We start from the raw sequence: 15,009 nt of genomic DNA, 5'->3' as shown, positions 1-15,009 counted from the left end.
ACTGTCTGTTACCTGTTAATAAATTGCTTAAGTTGCTTCCTTTTAATTGTCTTGATTTCAAAATCTTCTGATTTTGACCTTGTTACTAAAATATGCTAAGTGCAAGGATTCTGTGCTGTTCCTCCCTTTATTTATAGCTGCTGTAGGGGACAGCAATGCTCATGATTCAGTGAAAACTTGCTAATATTTTTGCAATTGTCTAGCCAGCTGAAGTGCTACACAACTCGGTAGTGTAACCTGAGAAGCCTTTTTAAGGAGATTGTATCTTCTTGAGACATAACTGAATTCAGGCAGTCCAAAATACAAAAGTGAGTTAATTCTGGCAAATATGCTTCTAGTAGCTAAGAGAGTGGGTTTGTCCTAGGATCCAACTACTTAGTATCATTTCTTCTTGAGAGCTTGTTACAGTGGTATTAATTGAAATGCCATAACTTTGTATATTAAGCTGGGAGCTGTCTTATTGTACTGCTTGACATAAGACTCTGAGCAGTGCTTAATCATCTTAATTGGCTTTGGTTTAGAGCTCATTACAGAAATTAACAAGCTAGATCCTATGAAAAATGAGGTTTCTAAGATGAGAACTTAGTGAACAGGACACTCGTTTCAAAGGTTCTACCTGGATTCTCCCGTGGGTTTGTAGCAGCTTCTGTAGTAAATCTTCCTGGATACATCCAGAATTCCTATTCGTCATTTTGGGAGATTTCATGCTTTGGACTTGCCTTCTTAGGTGGAGGCTGAGAGTCCTTGAGAGGCGGACAGAGCAAGCTTTGCCCCAAACTATTCTGCAGCATATGTGGGTGTTATTTCTGTAGTGGTTTTAACTGCTTGAGCTTAATTAGCCAAAATCTTAATTCCGGTTATGTAATGGACATTACTACTCGTAATGTCAAACATAAAATGTGGGGAGATGTGCCTGCCCATGGTGGGGGAGTTCGAACCAGATGTTCTTTAAGGTCCCTTCCAACCCAAACCATTCTATGATTCTGGTGTTCTGTGGTGCAGCTCCTTTATTTTTTAATAACAGATTTCTTTTTCTAAATATTTTTAATAGAACATCACTATATATTTAATAGAACATGTTTTATTATATTATGTGTTAATAAAATGCAGCTACCTTGTATACTGAAGAGGTAGTTGACAGTATGGTCAGAAAGTTTGTTTAGTAGTTGTAGTCAAGTCCCAGTGCATCTTGGGTTTCTAAACAAGCTTTTTTCTAATACTATTTTTTAATTTCCAGCTAATAGTTCTTACAAACATGGGTCTTATAAATAGGATCTTTACTGTAGCAATTGGCAAATAGGGCTTAATTTTTGGAACCCGAACATTTTAGATGTCATTACAGCTGGAAATGTAGGTTCCTGAGGAGTTGTTTGAGTATTGTAACCATAAGATGTAGTTTATTTTAATTTATTGCTGAGCATGATGTTATATGGTATGGAATATCCCTTTGGTCAGTGGAGTTAGCTGTCCCAGCTGTGTCCCCTCCCAAATTCTTGTGCATCTGCAGTCAACTCTGTGGTGGGGCTGTACGGGGAGCAGAAAGTGTGCTTTACTCTGTGTAGGCACTACTCAGCAGTAACTATAACATCCCTGTGTTATCAAGGCTGTTACCAGTACAATTCCAAAACATAACCCTATAGAAGCTACTGTGAAGGAAATTACTTCTGTCCCAGTCAAAACCAGTACAATGAGAAGACTGGGAGAATCAGGATCAAGCCAAACATCTGGTCATTTATCATTCTCAGCATATGTAGCAGCCATTGCTTTAACAGAGTTTGTTTGAGTTGACCTTAGTAAGTGATCACATGTGGGTGTGGGAAATGAGTTGAGGCTGCAGATTTCATTCTAAGAACTTACTTTGGTTTTTTCTAGCTGTTGCACATCAAGTTTTATATATGCTGATTTTTTTACTACAGCTCATAAGTAACTTTCTAAAAACCAGCATAAGCCTACTTTCCCCTTTCCTTTCTTGAACTTGCTAGAAGCTTTCTGCTTTTCATATCCCAAAATATCAGTGGTATCAGTGCAATGTTCTGTTACCCATGAAAAGTCCCACTTGGGATTTCTCCATTCCTCTTTTGTAATTTATCAGCTATCTTTCTTCTTTATTAGATTTTATTAGATTAGCACTTGAAATGTTTTACACCATCTAGATGGCAAGGGGCCTGTCTGCACAGTCTTCACTACCCTCCCTTACTGACAACACAGGTCACCTCCAGAAAGAGAGTTTAATGTTTTAATACCTTTTAATTTTTTTTTTTTTACATTGCACTAGTTTTTTATTTTGCAGGATATTGCAACCATAAAATCACCAGTACTTAGCAGAATATAATAATTGAAATATACAGTTCCATTGCAATAAAAATGGGATTCTGCTTACTGGTCTGTGTAATATGCTAACCATCACAGCACTGTGTCCCCTCAATTGCTGGAAAGGAATACACCAGTTGAAGCCAGTTCAAGCCTGTTGCTCTTGTCAATGCTCTTTTTGTTTATTGCCTAGTCCTTATGTTCTCTCTTAGGCTGAGATGTGTATATACTTCCCTACTGCTGGTCTGGCTAACTGAGGAAGACATGTATTTGCACCCTTTTGATTAATTTCGGGATGTAGTTACCCAGCCAGCTGATTTGCTTCATTGTTGTAGCTGATTGATCATGTCAACTATTATAGCAGTTTTCTTAGAACAAAGACCACACAGGTCCCTGTTGTGTTAAGTTTAGCTTTCTTTTTAACAGTTGTGGTCAGTCACTCCTCCTGTTCATCCCTGAACTTCATGAGCACATACCCTGGATCTGTTTCTTCAGAGCCTTCTCCCATAGTAGCAGTTCAGTCATAACATGACATACAGTAGTAGATCAGTCATAACGTGAAGTGTTTGGATTCTTTACATTTTAACATTCAAAAGGAAGGCTTTTTATAAGATGGTGGTTTTGGCATTATATGTACACTATTTTTCCATAATTCTGTCATTTATATTGTAGGTCATGCAGGAGTGTCTGCGAGCATGATGAAGAAAAGAACTTCCCACAAGTAAGTTAATACTTTTACTGACGTATAGCTGTCATAGCTGGAGGTGCTGCTACAGAAGTATGTCTTTTTGTTCCACTCATGCTGTTGTTGAAAATCATGTGGAATAGTATTCAGTCAATGTATGTGTAGAGTCACTTGGAATTTTTTCAGGAAGGTGATAGGAAAGAACGCCCCACGAATAGAGGGTTTTAAACATTGTTTTTACTGTTAATGTGAAATTGTCCTTAAGTACAATTTTGTAATTCTTTATGGAAGTTAGAGAAGTTGTGAGCCAGAAATTAGGCATGTGTACGGTAGTATCTCTGTTCTCTGGCACAGACCTCATACATTGTCACCAGGCCAATAAAAACTACAAAGCATACTTACTGATAACTTAGTCTGGAAATAATCTCAGAAATGCCTAATGTTGCATTCAGCACAACCATAGTTTTAAAAGGGACTTCTCTTCTTTCTTAAATACAGAAGTATTGCAGTATGTTCTTTAAGGAGGCTGATATTTGTGTTTAAAGGATATCTGCTTATCCTACATATGGCATGTATTTTTCTCTCTACGACATTTTTAAGTAGTAGCAGCTGAATATGGGTGAGTAACTGTGTGAAAATAGAGGTTGTGTTCTGGGTATAATTGGTCTTAAGATCAAACAGCAAGATATGGTTATCTAGCTGCATCTCTGGGAGAAACCTAGGCTGGGTAAGTGTGAAACTTACTGAAATGTTATATTATATATTTTAAGTGTAAAGCATATAGTGGTGCATCTGTCAAAAGCAATTTGTTTAGCAAGTGGGTTTGCTGCTATTAACATAGCTAATCACTGCTGACAGTATTATTTTCCCAGAGACAACACCTGATGTAAAACTACTCTAATCCCTTCCACCGGCTCCTCATTATCCATTCTTGTCTATCTTCATAGAAGGCGAAGAGAAACATTTATTTATCTAGGGGCAGGGTAGAGTTGGTTAAAACTTAATTTCTCTTGTTCTCTTTCAACCGCTCAGAGAAAGGAGTGTATGATGGGAAGACTATCAGAGGTGGGTTGCCTTTTGTACTTGAGGGTGGCTAGATTTGTCTTTACTGTTGTGATGTACAGTTATTTCAATACCTAAATAGGCTGTCAATTTGTTAGCGTAAAGGCCTTTATGGGCATAAGAAGTTTTTATCCTAAGTGACGTGATTTTGAGGCACTTAACTAAAGCATTCAACTTAGTTTTCTGTTAATGTAGCTTAATTTAATTGTTTATGAATTACGTAGTGAGGGTTTTTTGTACCAAACCAAGGTGATTTGTGGTGTGCTGCTCTCTGATGCGTCTTAGAGTGAGGCAGAGTAATAGACTGTAATAGTTTACCATAAACGAGTAGGATATGAATGACCATGTAGTAATATATGCTGATACTACTCTGAGCTGTTATAGTAAACTGTGAGTTAGTAACACATATTTTATCAACAATTTAGGTATTTATTTACTTACTCCTCATTTCAAGAAAAAGAGGAATAAGCCTGCTGGCACCCAAAGAACACAAGGAAATTTTAAACTAGCTTCAGAAGGTTTCTGACAGAGGAAGGAGCCATGAGGATGGAACAGGGCATGACTCAGTAATTGAAGATGTAATAGAATGAGCAGTGTGGATGAACCTTCTCAACTTTTACTTAGTTAAGCCTTTTGAAGAGTTCCCGTGGGTGTAGAGCAATTCTTCCAAGTGCTCTGTCAGTGGCTAGTAGTGATCTCCGCCAATACGAAACTGACTTCACTGGCATCAGATCAGTCAGTAATCTCACAGAGCTTATTTTTTCTACCTGTGTTGCATAAGAAAAGAGTTCAAGAAACAGAATTGTTTTATGCTTTCTTCATTGGTTTTCTAGATTTCCTGTAGTTGGCAATTCAAAGACCTTGAGGCCCAGATTATACCTGCAATTTAACTACAAGTGAACTTAACTGTTTTGAATTTCTGATCCCACTTTAAGCGAATTTGTAATCTTCATTCCTGCAGAGTCTGAAGATGAAACTCAAAATTGTATGGTGGCTTTTGAGGGAGTGCAGAAAATACTTTAAAACTTTTGCCTCAACTAATACGCCTAATTGTCTTAATATTGTGAAAAGTAGTTAATAACAAGTCTCTCGTCGTCGTTCTGCTATTAATGATAGTCTGTAATAAGATCACAATTTTAGTAACTTTTGGGTCCTAATTTTAATAACTTTTCTGCTTGTCACCATGAAAGACTCAAAATTGTACTCATCATTGCTGCTATACTGCATTTATACTGGTTTATAGTTTTCCTTCATATTTTTCAATTGTGCCTTTTTTGCACATCTCGGATACAATTTTCTTGCCCCCTTCTGTTTTGGTTTTTTTTTTTTTAACCTTAGTTTTTTCTACCTTGTGTTTTTCTCAGATGAGATGATCAGGCGAAAAAACAGACCCACACACAAAACCCAATCAAACCTTAATAGATAGCTTTACTTGATAGCTAGGTTATTCAGAGTTGCCATTCTCTTTTTTTTTAAATACTAGCTGATCTTTAAAATACAACCCTGAAGTAAAGGTTTATTTTTTCTGGTGCCGAGCCTGTCCAGTTCTTTGCTATTTTGGTTGCCCTGATAGTAGCTGCTGAATAGAAGTTTGTGTGAGGACCATGTAAATACAACTTTAAAATCTGGAAAGATTTCTTCCTTCTTGTGTAGTCTAGAAGATTTCTGGAGTATCTGATTGAGATAATGAAATTTTTTCACATAACTAGGTTTTACTTACCAACTTCTGCCTTCAAGATGAGGAAGAGCATCTGAAACTTTTGGGGATTGAAGGGTCATTTATAATGATGTTTCTGACGTGTCAACAGCTATTTCCAGCTTGCTTTTTGTCTGGTTTTCTTGGCTCCATGTTCTGCATGTTGAGGAAAGCTGTTATGCAATCTACAAGAGCAAATACTTATGTAATTGTAAAAGTAATTCTAATGAAATGGAAGGAAAAAAAATCGTGCTGGGCCTTCTGGATAGAACATCATAGAAGCATATGGATGTTTGTGTTACTTGCTGAATCACAGAAATAACACACTTTCGAGGAGACAAGAGGTGTAAGTTGGTTACTTGGTTGTCTTACACGTATGTATATTCATAGCTATTATTTACTGATAGTTAGAAATCTATACTTTCTTTCTGGCTACATGGCCACATCCAAGAAGTAGTAGGTTTTGCCTGGTAATTCGTTGGTTTGAAAATCTTATTTCTTACAGTATCAACCACTGCAAATAAGTGTGAATGGCTGTTCAGTAGTACAACCTTCAAACAGAAAATTTGAACTGCAAGTACACCTGATGGGTGTAATTAAATTTATAATGCTGTTTGATGTCTGAGGCATTTTAAAGTTTACCAATTTGACCTCAGTTATGTATCTTCCATCATAGTTCTGCAAATGAGTGTGAAACTTTTTGCTTAAATGTCCCAATTTAAAAATTAAAGTGGATTATGATTTATAGGCAGAAAGGAAAATTGACTGTGAGGTTAAACATAGCAGCGTAGACAAACTGTTTAAAACTGGCATTGTTTTATCTAACTTTTTTTTTTTACTTCAGTTGGTTTTATTCTGCTTTAGAATGTAAATCTAATTTATTAGAACTAAATAAATTGCATGCAAAAACCTATCACTTTTATTGTGCCAAGAACCAGATCTGTGATCTCACTTTGTAGTGGTAAGCTATTACTGAGACTATTACAATTTTTCAGAACCAATATATGTATATATATGCACATTCTATGTAGAGCAAGAACTAGAATTTGAAAGTACATTCTAGTGTCTGTATAAAATTAAAATCAGCTTTGTCGGAGAGTGACTCTTAACTGGAAGAGATTGGAGTTCCTATAATAATCTGTGCTATCAAAGTTAGGAATACAGAATTCTGCAGGACTGCTTGCAGGATTAAAGTGGTATGATGGTTAGTCTTTTTTGGATCATATAGGAACCTCTCTGAGAGCATTCATCATTCCTGGAGATGTTTCTCTTTGCTTACTATTTCTAATCTAAGGAAAAATATTGCTTTCTGCAAGTGAATTTCTGTTTTAAATGTCGCTTTTATGCATGCTACTAGTGTGCATATTTTATTTCCATTTAAATGTATAGTGCTACAACTAGTAATCTACTACAACTAGTAACTACAGCTACTTCATATTCATGAGAATTTTGATCAGGCAACCCTATAAATAATCTTTCCAGAAATTAGTGCATTGTAACATGATAAAATAGATATGGTGTTTGTTTCTTATCACCAATATACTGTCATAATGCTCCTTAGTTTCTCAATTTGTACTCAAACTGACAAATAGTGTTTTTAATAATTGGGTAGACCAAAACTTTTATGACATTTGACAGTTTTCAGTCATTTCAAACTGTCAAATGGCTTACATGACTGTTGATCAGAACAACAGCTGTTATTCAGCAGCAGGAATTTCAGTGCAACTTCCATGAAAACAGAGCCAGGACAAAAAAAGTGTGTGTATTGTTTTCCACACTAAGGAATATCCCTTCTATTGCCATTATCATTATGTATCTTTTTTTTTCTTTTACAATAGAAGAATATAAAAGGGAAGCTAGAGAAATGCTACCATGTGTGTTTAGAAATACTTGGAGTAAAAATACTTGTAAATGCCAAAGGAAGCTAAATTTCCTTCAGGTGAAAACACAGCTTAAGGAAAACAAGTGCCTTGGAAGAATTCTAGTCAGCCATGAGTAGTGTTTCCAGTGACTACTGCCTCCTGGGACAGCAGTTAAGTTTGCAATTCTGCAGAGAGCATTGTGATAGTAAAGTTATATTGCTGCTGGGTAACCTTGTGCTTTGAGACCTGATCAGGTGAGTTTTACTTTTGGCATTCAGTGTAGCAAGGGCTAAAATAGTTCTTTTAGTTGAAGCAAACTAGTTTTAGAAATGACTATTTAGGAAACTGACCATACAAAGCACAAAAAATGTTTCATTACGTGTTCGGCATTTTCGGTGTAGTTTTCTTTGTGGGGTTTTTTGTTTGTTTGTTTGTTTTTGAGGGTTTTTTTTGTTTGTTTGGGTTTTTTTCCTCCAGATATTTTGTAATGTGTGTTATACCCTTAATTTGAATAACGTATACTAAGTTATAAAATTGTCATCTTACACCATACAACTCTTGTCTAGGGTAGAGTTTTGAATATGTATGTACTTTTTTAATGTTATGTTTGTATCTGTGTACAGAAAACATAGAAACAATGTGGGACCAAGCAAACCTATTTCTCAGCCACGAAGAAATATTGTAGGCTGCAGAATACAGCATGGATGGAAAGAAGGGAGTGGACCTGTTACACAATGGAAGGGCACAGTCCTTGATCAAGTTCCTGTAAATCCCTCCCTGTATCTTATAAAGTATGATGGATTTGACTGTGTGTATGGACTAGAACTGCACAAAGATGAAAGAGTTTCAGCACTTGAAGTTCTTCCAGACAGAGTTGGTAAGTGTGCTGGGATTTTCTCCGAAGTTCACATACATACAAGGTGGTGTTCTCCAGTAATCTCTCTCTCCAGACTTCCCTCAAGATGGCCACTTAATTGTTGTTATTGAACTTCATTTTTGTCATATAGCAGGTAATCTAAATGCTCTGTTTACATTTTCTTTATTCCACAAATATTTGATGATACCAGGAAGCACAGTGCTGTCTTCTGTCTTTAAGTAGTAGGTAGTACATTGTGTAGGTTTTTTTTAGAGTCTTGCCCCCAAGAACCGTATGTAAAGTTGATGTTGATATTTCTGTTTAAATTTAAACTATAAGCAGTGTTGTCTTGTGTTTTCTGTTGTGAATGTCTGACAGTGATAATGTCACATTCTTCTTCTTGTACTTCGCCAGAATACTTTTAATAAATTGGTATGAGACTGTGAGAATGGCATTATGGGAAACCAAACCCCAGAATTTCATTAATAAATTCACAGAACTGTTCTGTGATTGGCCAGTCTTCTGCTTCTCCCAAGCCTATCTCACTCTCTCCAGTGTCTAGGTAAAGTATAGACAGGGTTCACTATTGTGGCTTTATTTATCTCCCATTAGCTTGCATTATGATTGTTTAATTGTAGGGACTGCAATGGTATATTGTTATTTCAGAAACATTTATAGAATTCTGCAGTTCTTCAGTAGTAAACTGTCCAGAATTAACAGTGTTTGTTTTGTATGTGGATTGACTTTCAGTCAAATTTGTTTATGAATTGGGATAAAGATTATTTTTTAAAAAATTATGTATCTGTGCTTTTGAATGAACTTACAAAATGCTGTCATTTCAGCTTCATCTCGAATCAGTGATGCCCACTTGGCAGACACAATGATTGGTAAAGCTGTGGAACACATGTTTGAGACAGAAGATGGCTCAAAAGATGAATGGAGGGGAATGGTTTTGGCTCGAGCTCCTATTATGAACACGTGGTTTTATATTACCTACGAGAAAGATCCCGTCTTGTACATGTACCAACTCTTAGATGATTATAAAGAAGGTGATCTTCGCATCATGCCTGATTCGAGTAAGTAGGCCGGTTATTGTTTTTTTCAGATTGTTTCCTATGAGTTTTAAAGAAGACCACAGTTGTTTTCTGTGTTGAAAAAATCTGTTAAAGTACCAAAGTACACTGGTTTTGTGTTACAGATGATTCACCTCCTGCTGAACGGGAACCAGGTGAAGTTGTGGACAGCCTGGTAGGTAAACAAGTGGAATATGCCAAAGAAGATGGCTCAAAAAGGACTGGCATGGTCATTCATCAAGTTGAAGCCAAACCATCTGTCTATTTCATCAAGTTTGATGATGATTTCCATATTTATGTCTACGATTTGGTGAAGACATCCTAGACGTCATCATGAACTTTTGCCAAATTTGTGGAACTATAAAATGTAAAATTTGTAGACACAAAGACTTGACTGCTTTCCAGTTTAATGAAAGCTTAAATGTCCCTGCGAACCCACAATCTCTGCCAGCAAAACTGTTTGGTTCTGAATAGTATAAACAAACATGACACATTTTGTGTAAGAACTCCTTTTCTTGAAGGAAGTCAATATATTTGGGCAGGAGGGAGTTAAAAGCAAAGAACAGCTGCAAATTCAAGCTGTGTGAAGTTGATCTACTATTGTAATCATTAATCTAAATTTTTCATAGATTTTAACTTTTTCTTCAACCTTGCACTCACCTGTTCAACTGCCACATGCAAGTGCAGTTTGATATTTTGATATGCCTTCTTTTGTTACATTAAATTTAATTTCTTGGCTACTGGCAGTCCTTGTTTGCAGGGTTGGGATAGAAGTGACTTTTCTGAAAGGTTTAAACAGTTTGCAGAGCATTGAGGAGTGCCTAACCGAAGTAACATCAACCTGTTGCGTTTCTACACACTTTATTTCCAATTTAGCTTTCTAAGAATTTGCAGTACATGGGAAATACTTGTGCATTTTTAGTAGTTGCAGGGCAGTAGGATATCAAGTGTTTGACTTATGCACCTTTCAGTGAAAAGGCTTTAAACTATGAAAATATATTTAATCTGTATAACCAGTTAATTAGCGAATTACAGGTTAATGGCCCATATTTGCAGGTTGTAGGAACCAGTAAAATACATGCAACAAGGCTGCCTTCAATCCTATATGTACTTCTTTCTTTGTTATACACACTTCTTAGCAAAACCCAAGTGCTTAGTGCCACAATTTTAACTATATATGCTACTGTGGAAGACTTTAGACTACATATTGGCAATCAGTAGTCTCTCGTTTAAAACCTGAATGTTTGTGTGTGGACTTAGAAGCCTAAAATTACTTAATATTTTACATGGTAAATACAGTCTCATGCTGGGGGGTGTGGGGTAGGAGTCCTTTTACATTAAAGACTTTAGAGGATAAACATTTCTTGCCTTCTGCTTAGTCTGTTGCATTTCTTTGTTTTGTATGGTTTTTTGTTTTTAACCATTTTGGTTCAAGAAGGCATCTTCCCCACTTACTCTTTTTCTGGCTTTTCCACATACGGATTGTCTGGACAAATCTACAGCTTAAACCTGTCGTTGCCTTTTGTGGTGTACATTGTACATGCTTTGAGGTATGCTGTTAACGTGAATTTCATTCTATGAACACTAGAGTTCTGCATGCCAGTGGTGTACTAATGGGAGCTATAGGCAGTCTCAGTGGTTCAGTCCTCTGCGTTAGATTGTGGATGTAAATAGCAGCCCACAACAGCAAAATCCTTTCATGGTTTTAATCTTGCAAGATAGTTACAAATGAAGATTAGGATTTTTTAAGTGTGGCAGCTTTTAAAAATATTAGAATTGCAACACAATCAGCACAGTAACAAAATTGTCATGTTACGTTAAGGCAGAGCTCTACAAGTTTCAAAAAGTGCATTTCTTACAGTATGTGAGGACAGTCAACACAGTTGATGGAAGGAACAAATACACTGATACCTAACTGTATGCCATTAGTGGAAGGATGCAGGAGAGGTTCTGTTAATCAAAGGTCTGGATGACCTCTGTTGTGAGTATTCTTGATATTGAAGACTCAGTGGTTTAAGCCCCTTTCTGTCCATTTTTTTTTTTTTTTTTTGCCTGATTTCATGTTTTAGCCTTAAGGCTTGTGCCTCATTATGCTGTTGAATGGTAATAAATGCTCTCCATATAAATATGATACCTTAATTCTTTGTCCATTGCTACTATATTGCATTATGTCCAGTATTTCATCATGGGCAACCAAAGGCAGGCTATTGTCTTTCAGTGAATAGCTTCTCAATGCAGTCCTTAAGCACTAAGTACCTGAGTCCTAAATGTTCCGTGTGTTTTGAACAAAGTGAGCAGATTTGCAACACAGTGTTTTCATCCTGCAGATCTGTTAAGTGTTTTCTATTGACTCTTAAGAGTCCTGCATGTAAATCTCAAAGCTGAGCCTGGCTCCATGAGCCCAAGTTGATATTTGTGGCACAAGAATGAATGAGTGTATTGAATATACACAAGATACATGAATAACCTAGTACACTGAACTTTGGGCTAAATATCTGAGGAATGCAAGGTTTGTTTTGAAATATCTGAGGTTTAGGTCTACTGGAACATTTTTAGCATAGGCTTGCATTTGTGGGTTTTCTGCAAGCCTCTTGAATACACCATGTGTTCTGCCAATTAGAGTATAATCTATAAACTGTAAATTTTATGATTGTTTTTAGATGTCCCCATTGTCTGATGCGTAGATATTTCTTTTCATCTGTTTTCCTCTTTTTTTCTTTTTTTTTTTTTTTTTTTTTTTTATATCTTAAACCACCTTTTTGAGGCTTGAGACTAATTCCACTCCCTGCCCATCTGCTTTGGGCTTTGTTTTAGGCTCATGTTTCAGATCTGCATGCAGTGCTTGCGTTACCCTGGTAACTAAATGTTGGTTCCTTGTTATAGGGGTTCAACATTAATTTCCAAAATGACATAGGGCTTGTGATGGCACAAGCCATGGATCTTTGTATAAAAGTTATTCGCCTTTCACATTTACCTGCTGTAGTATTGTTGTATATTGTGTGTGTGCGTGTGTGACGTCAGGCTGCCATGTAAAACTTTTTAAAAGAAAAAAAAAAAAACACCTTAAATGCAGACCATCCTTTTTTGCATGCTTAGAAGATTAGAACGTTCAGTGTAACAAACTAAAGTTGCATGTTAAGATGTTTAGGTTTTTGTTTTGTTCTGGGTTTTTTTGTGTTCAATTTTTTGTGAATTTGCTTATTGTGCTGTTTTAATGGTTGTTAGTAGGATTAAATGCACCGGTGAGACGAGCATAGTGCCAACGGAAGGTAATTTTCCAGTCGTATGTGTCATACAGCATTTGAAGGGACCATGTAGTCTGTTAAAGAAAAAATAAAATTGCAGTTGATTAGCAAAACACTACATTTTTCTTCTTTCTTTTTGAGTGCCAAACCACAAACTATGTTAGAGTGGACTAAGGGGGAAGTTTTTTATTGCATCAGGTAGAAGCCTTCTTTAAATGAATTATTTAAGGAGGGAGGCTTATCTTCAAATAGAATTGACTAGCTGCTTCAAGGGGAAAAAAATATGTTAAAAACAGTTTCTGGTTCCCTGAAAATGCTGTGCTTTTTGTATTTTACATCATTAGTGCAATTTGGATGGTTCTCGGTATGTGTATAGTTCAAAGGTCTTCGTGTTCACATTTTAAAATTAGGTAATGAATTCATCTTTAGAGCTTGGTTTCATTTTTATTTTATTTTGAACAATGTAGACGGTTCCCTGTTCTCTGCATTTAGAAGTATAAACACTTTAAATCTGTTACTTAATTCTGTAAGTAATTTTTATAATTATGATGTAAGTCTATCCATAAAACATTTAAAATAAACCCTTTATGTGCAACTTCTGACTGTAAACTTTGTTCTCATGAGCGAAACATAGTGATGTCATTTCCGATTGTGAAGGAGCAGATTTTTTTCAGTTCTCTAACTGAAGAAGATTTGTTATTTTAATGCTGAGACTTGTATGCTAGTGTAATGCTTGCCCTCTGAAATAAGTTTGCTTACAAACTTAATTTCATTTTTTCTAAGTATAAATACTGATGAGATGGAACTTGGCAAAAGTAAAGCATACTGCTTAAATTGTATTTTATTGAACACAAAAAAAAAATCCTCTTTAATGGATTTTGCAAGTCTGTCAAGAAGTCTCTACTGCTAGAGCACGCAAAATATTCCAGTTGGGAAAAGCAAAAAGTATTTGGCAGCGTTTAGGTGATACATATGTCTGCTTAGAATTAATAGAATTCAAAATTCAATTAAGCACGTATTACTCGTGATAAAAAAGTAGTATTGATCCAAATTAGAGGTGGTGGGTAGAGAAGATAACATTACCATGCTGCAGCTTTTTTTACTGTCATGTAAATTGTTCTGATTAATGCATAAAGATTTAATTATGTTATGTTAATTATGTTAAGGCAGACTTTCATATTGTACAGATTTTCTCTATTCCTACCCTATTTCCTGATAATAAAGGGGAAAGTGTTATACGGATACCCCGAAACACATTTTTTTGGCACCAAGCTCATTAGATGTATACTGAAAGTCTTGGAGCATGCCAGTGTGCAGTTGGGGTGAATACCCAAGCTTCAGTTCCTTTAGTTCAGTGTCGTGTTTATTGTATCCTGCTGCCTGAGAGACTTGTCCCAGTGATTATTTATATTTTATACATCTGCCAATTAGGGAGAGTCTAAGACTTCATTTTAGCAAGAGAAAGGCATTCAAAAAGCAGATGTTAATCTGTGTGAGCTGGCTACATTAAATTATAATTAAAAATAGATACACTAACAGTTCGACTAATGTCTGAACCTGTTCTGTATTACAGTTGATAGACCAGCCTCAGTTTTGTATCATCTCTTTTCACAGACGAAGGAGCCTTATAAAACCAAAGACATTTTTGTTCTCTATTACTGCAGTAATAAAACTGCCTCTGAAAGCTTAGGAGTTCATTTGCAAGCACCTCAAATGTCAATGACTTGAAGACAGGAGTGTCCCACAGATGTAGGAGGATGGAGGTTGGGAGTCCTACCTGGAGGTACAGCTTTAATACTACTGTATTCTGTTTCCACATCTGTCACGTTCCTCCTTGTGAGTATAAGCAGGTTATATTTTTCAGAACAAAATAGCTTCTCTCTCTGCCTACCAAGTTATTTATTTTGGAATGTAATAATTTTTTAAATATTCATGCTGTAAGCAGCTGAGCTACTGATGATTTTAGTGGTCTCCATTTTTCTTCAGAAAGGATAAGTTCTAGTAAGGATATTTTGGGAGAGGTTGGGCTGCTGAAAATTAAGTTTGTTATATTGTAAAAGGAGAAGTAATAGGTTAGGGAAGCAACAGGTATGTATTTTCATCTTCAAGCACCAGATAATAAAAGATTTTAACTTTTTTAGCACACTTAGAAGTGTTTTTTTTTTCTTTTTCAGTGATTCCTGCCTTGGAGCGTTCTATCATTGAGTTCTTTTTCTCTGC

General features: G+C 36.0%; 1 protein-coding gene across 9 annotated transcripts in view; it reads left to right on the top strand.

Annotated features, from left to right (window-relative positions):
- Positions 1-13,270, top strand: part of SPIN1 (spindlin 1) — a 45,996-nt gene extending 32,726 nt beyond the window's left edge. For all 9 annotated transcript variants that reach the window (XM_054053384.1, XM_054053387.1, XM_054053382.1 and 6 more), the window contains 4 exons: positions 2,983-3,031; positions 8,239-8,492; positions 9,314-9,547; positions 9,670-13,270. In XM_054053384.1, the coding sequence (XP_053909359.1) occupies positions 2,983-3,031; positions 8,239-8,492; positions 9,314-9,547; positions 9,670-9,869 (737 nt within the window). In that variant the 3' untranslated portion in view covers positions 9,870-13,270. The remainder of the gene's footprint in view (positions 1-2,982; positions 3,032-8,238; positions 8,493-9,313; positions 9,548-9,669) is intronic.
- Positions 13,271-15,009: the final 1,739 nt, after the last annotated feature.

This window comes from Cuculus canorus, chromosome Z (genome assembly GCF_017976375.1).
Source record: "Cuculus canorus isolate bCucCan1 chromosome Z, bCucCan1.pri, whole genome shotgun sequence".
In the NCBI taxonomy this organism is placed as follows: Eukaryota; Metazoa; Chordata; class Aves; order Cuculiformes; family Cuculidae; genus Cuculus; species Cuculus canorus.
This window is presented reverse-complemented; position numbering and strand designations above follow the sequence as displayed.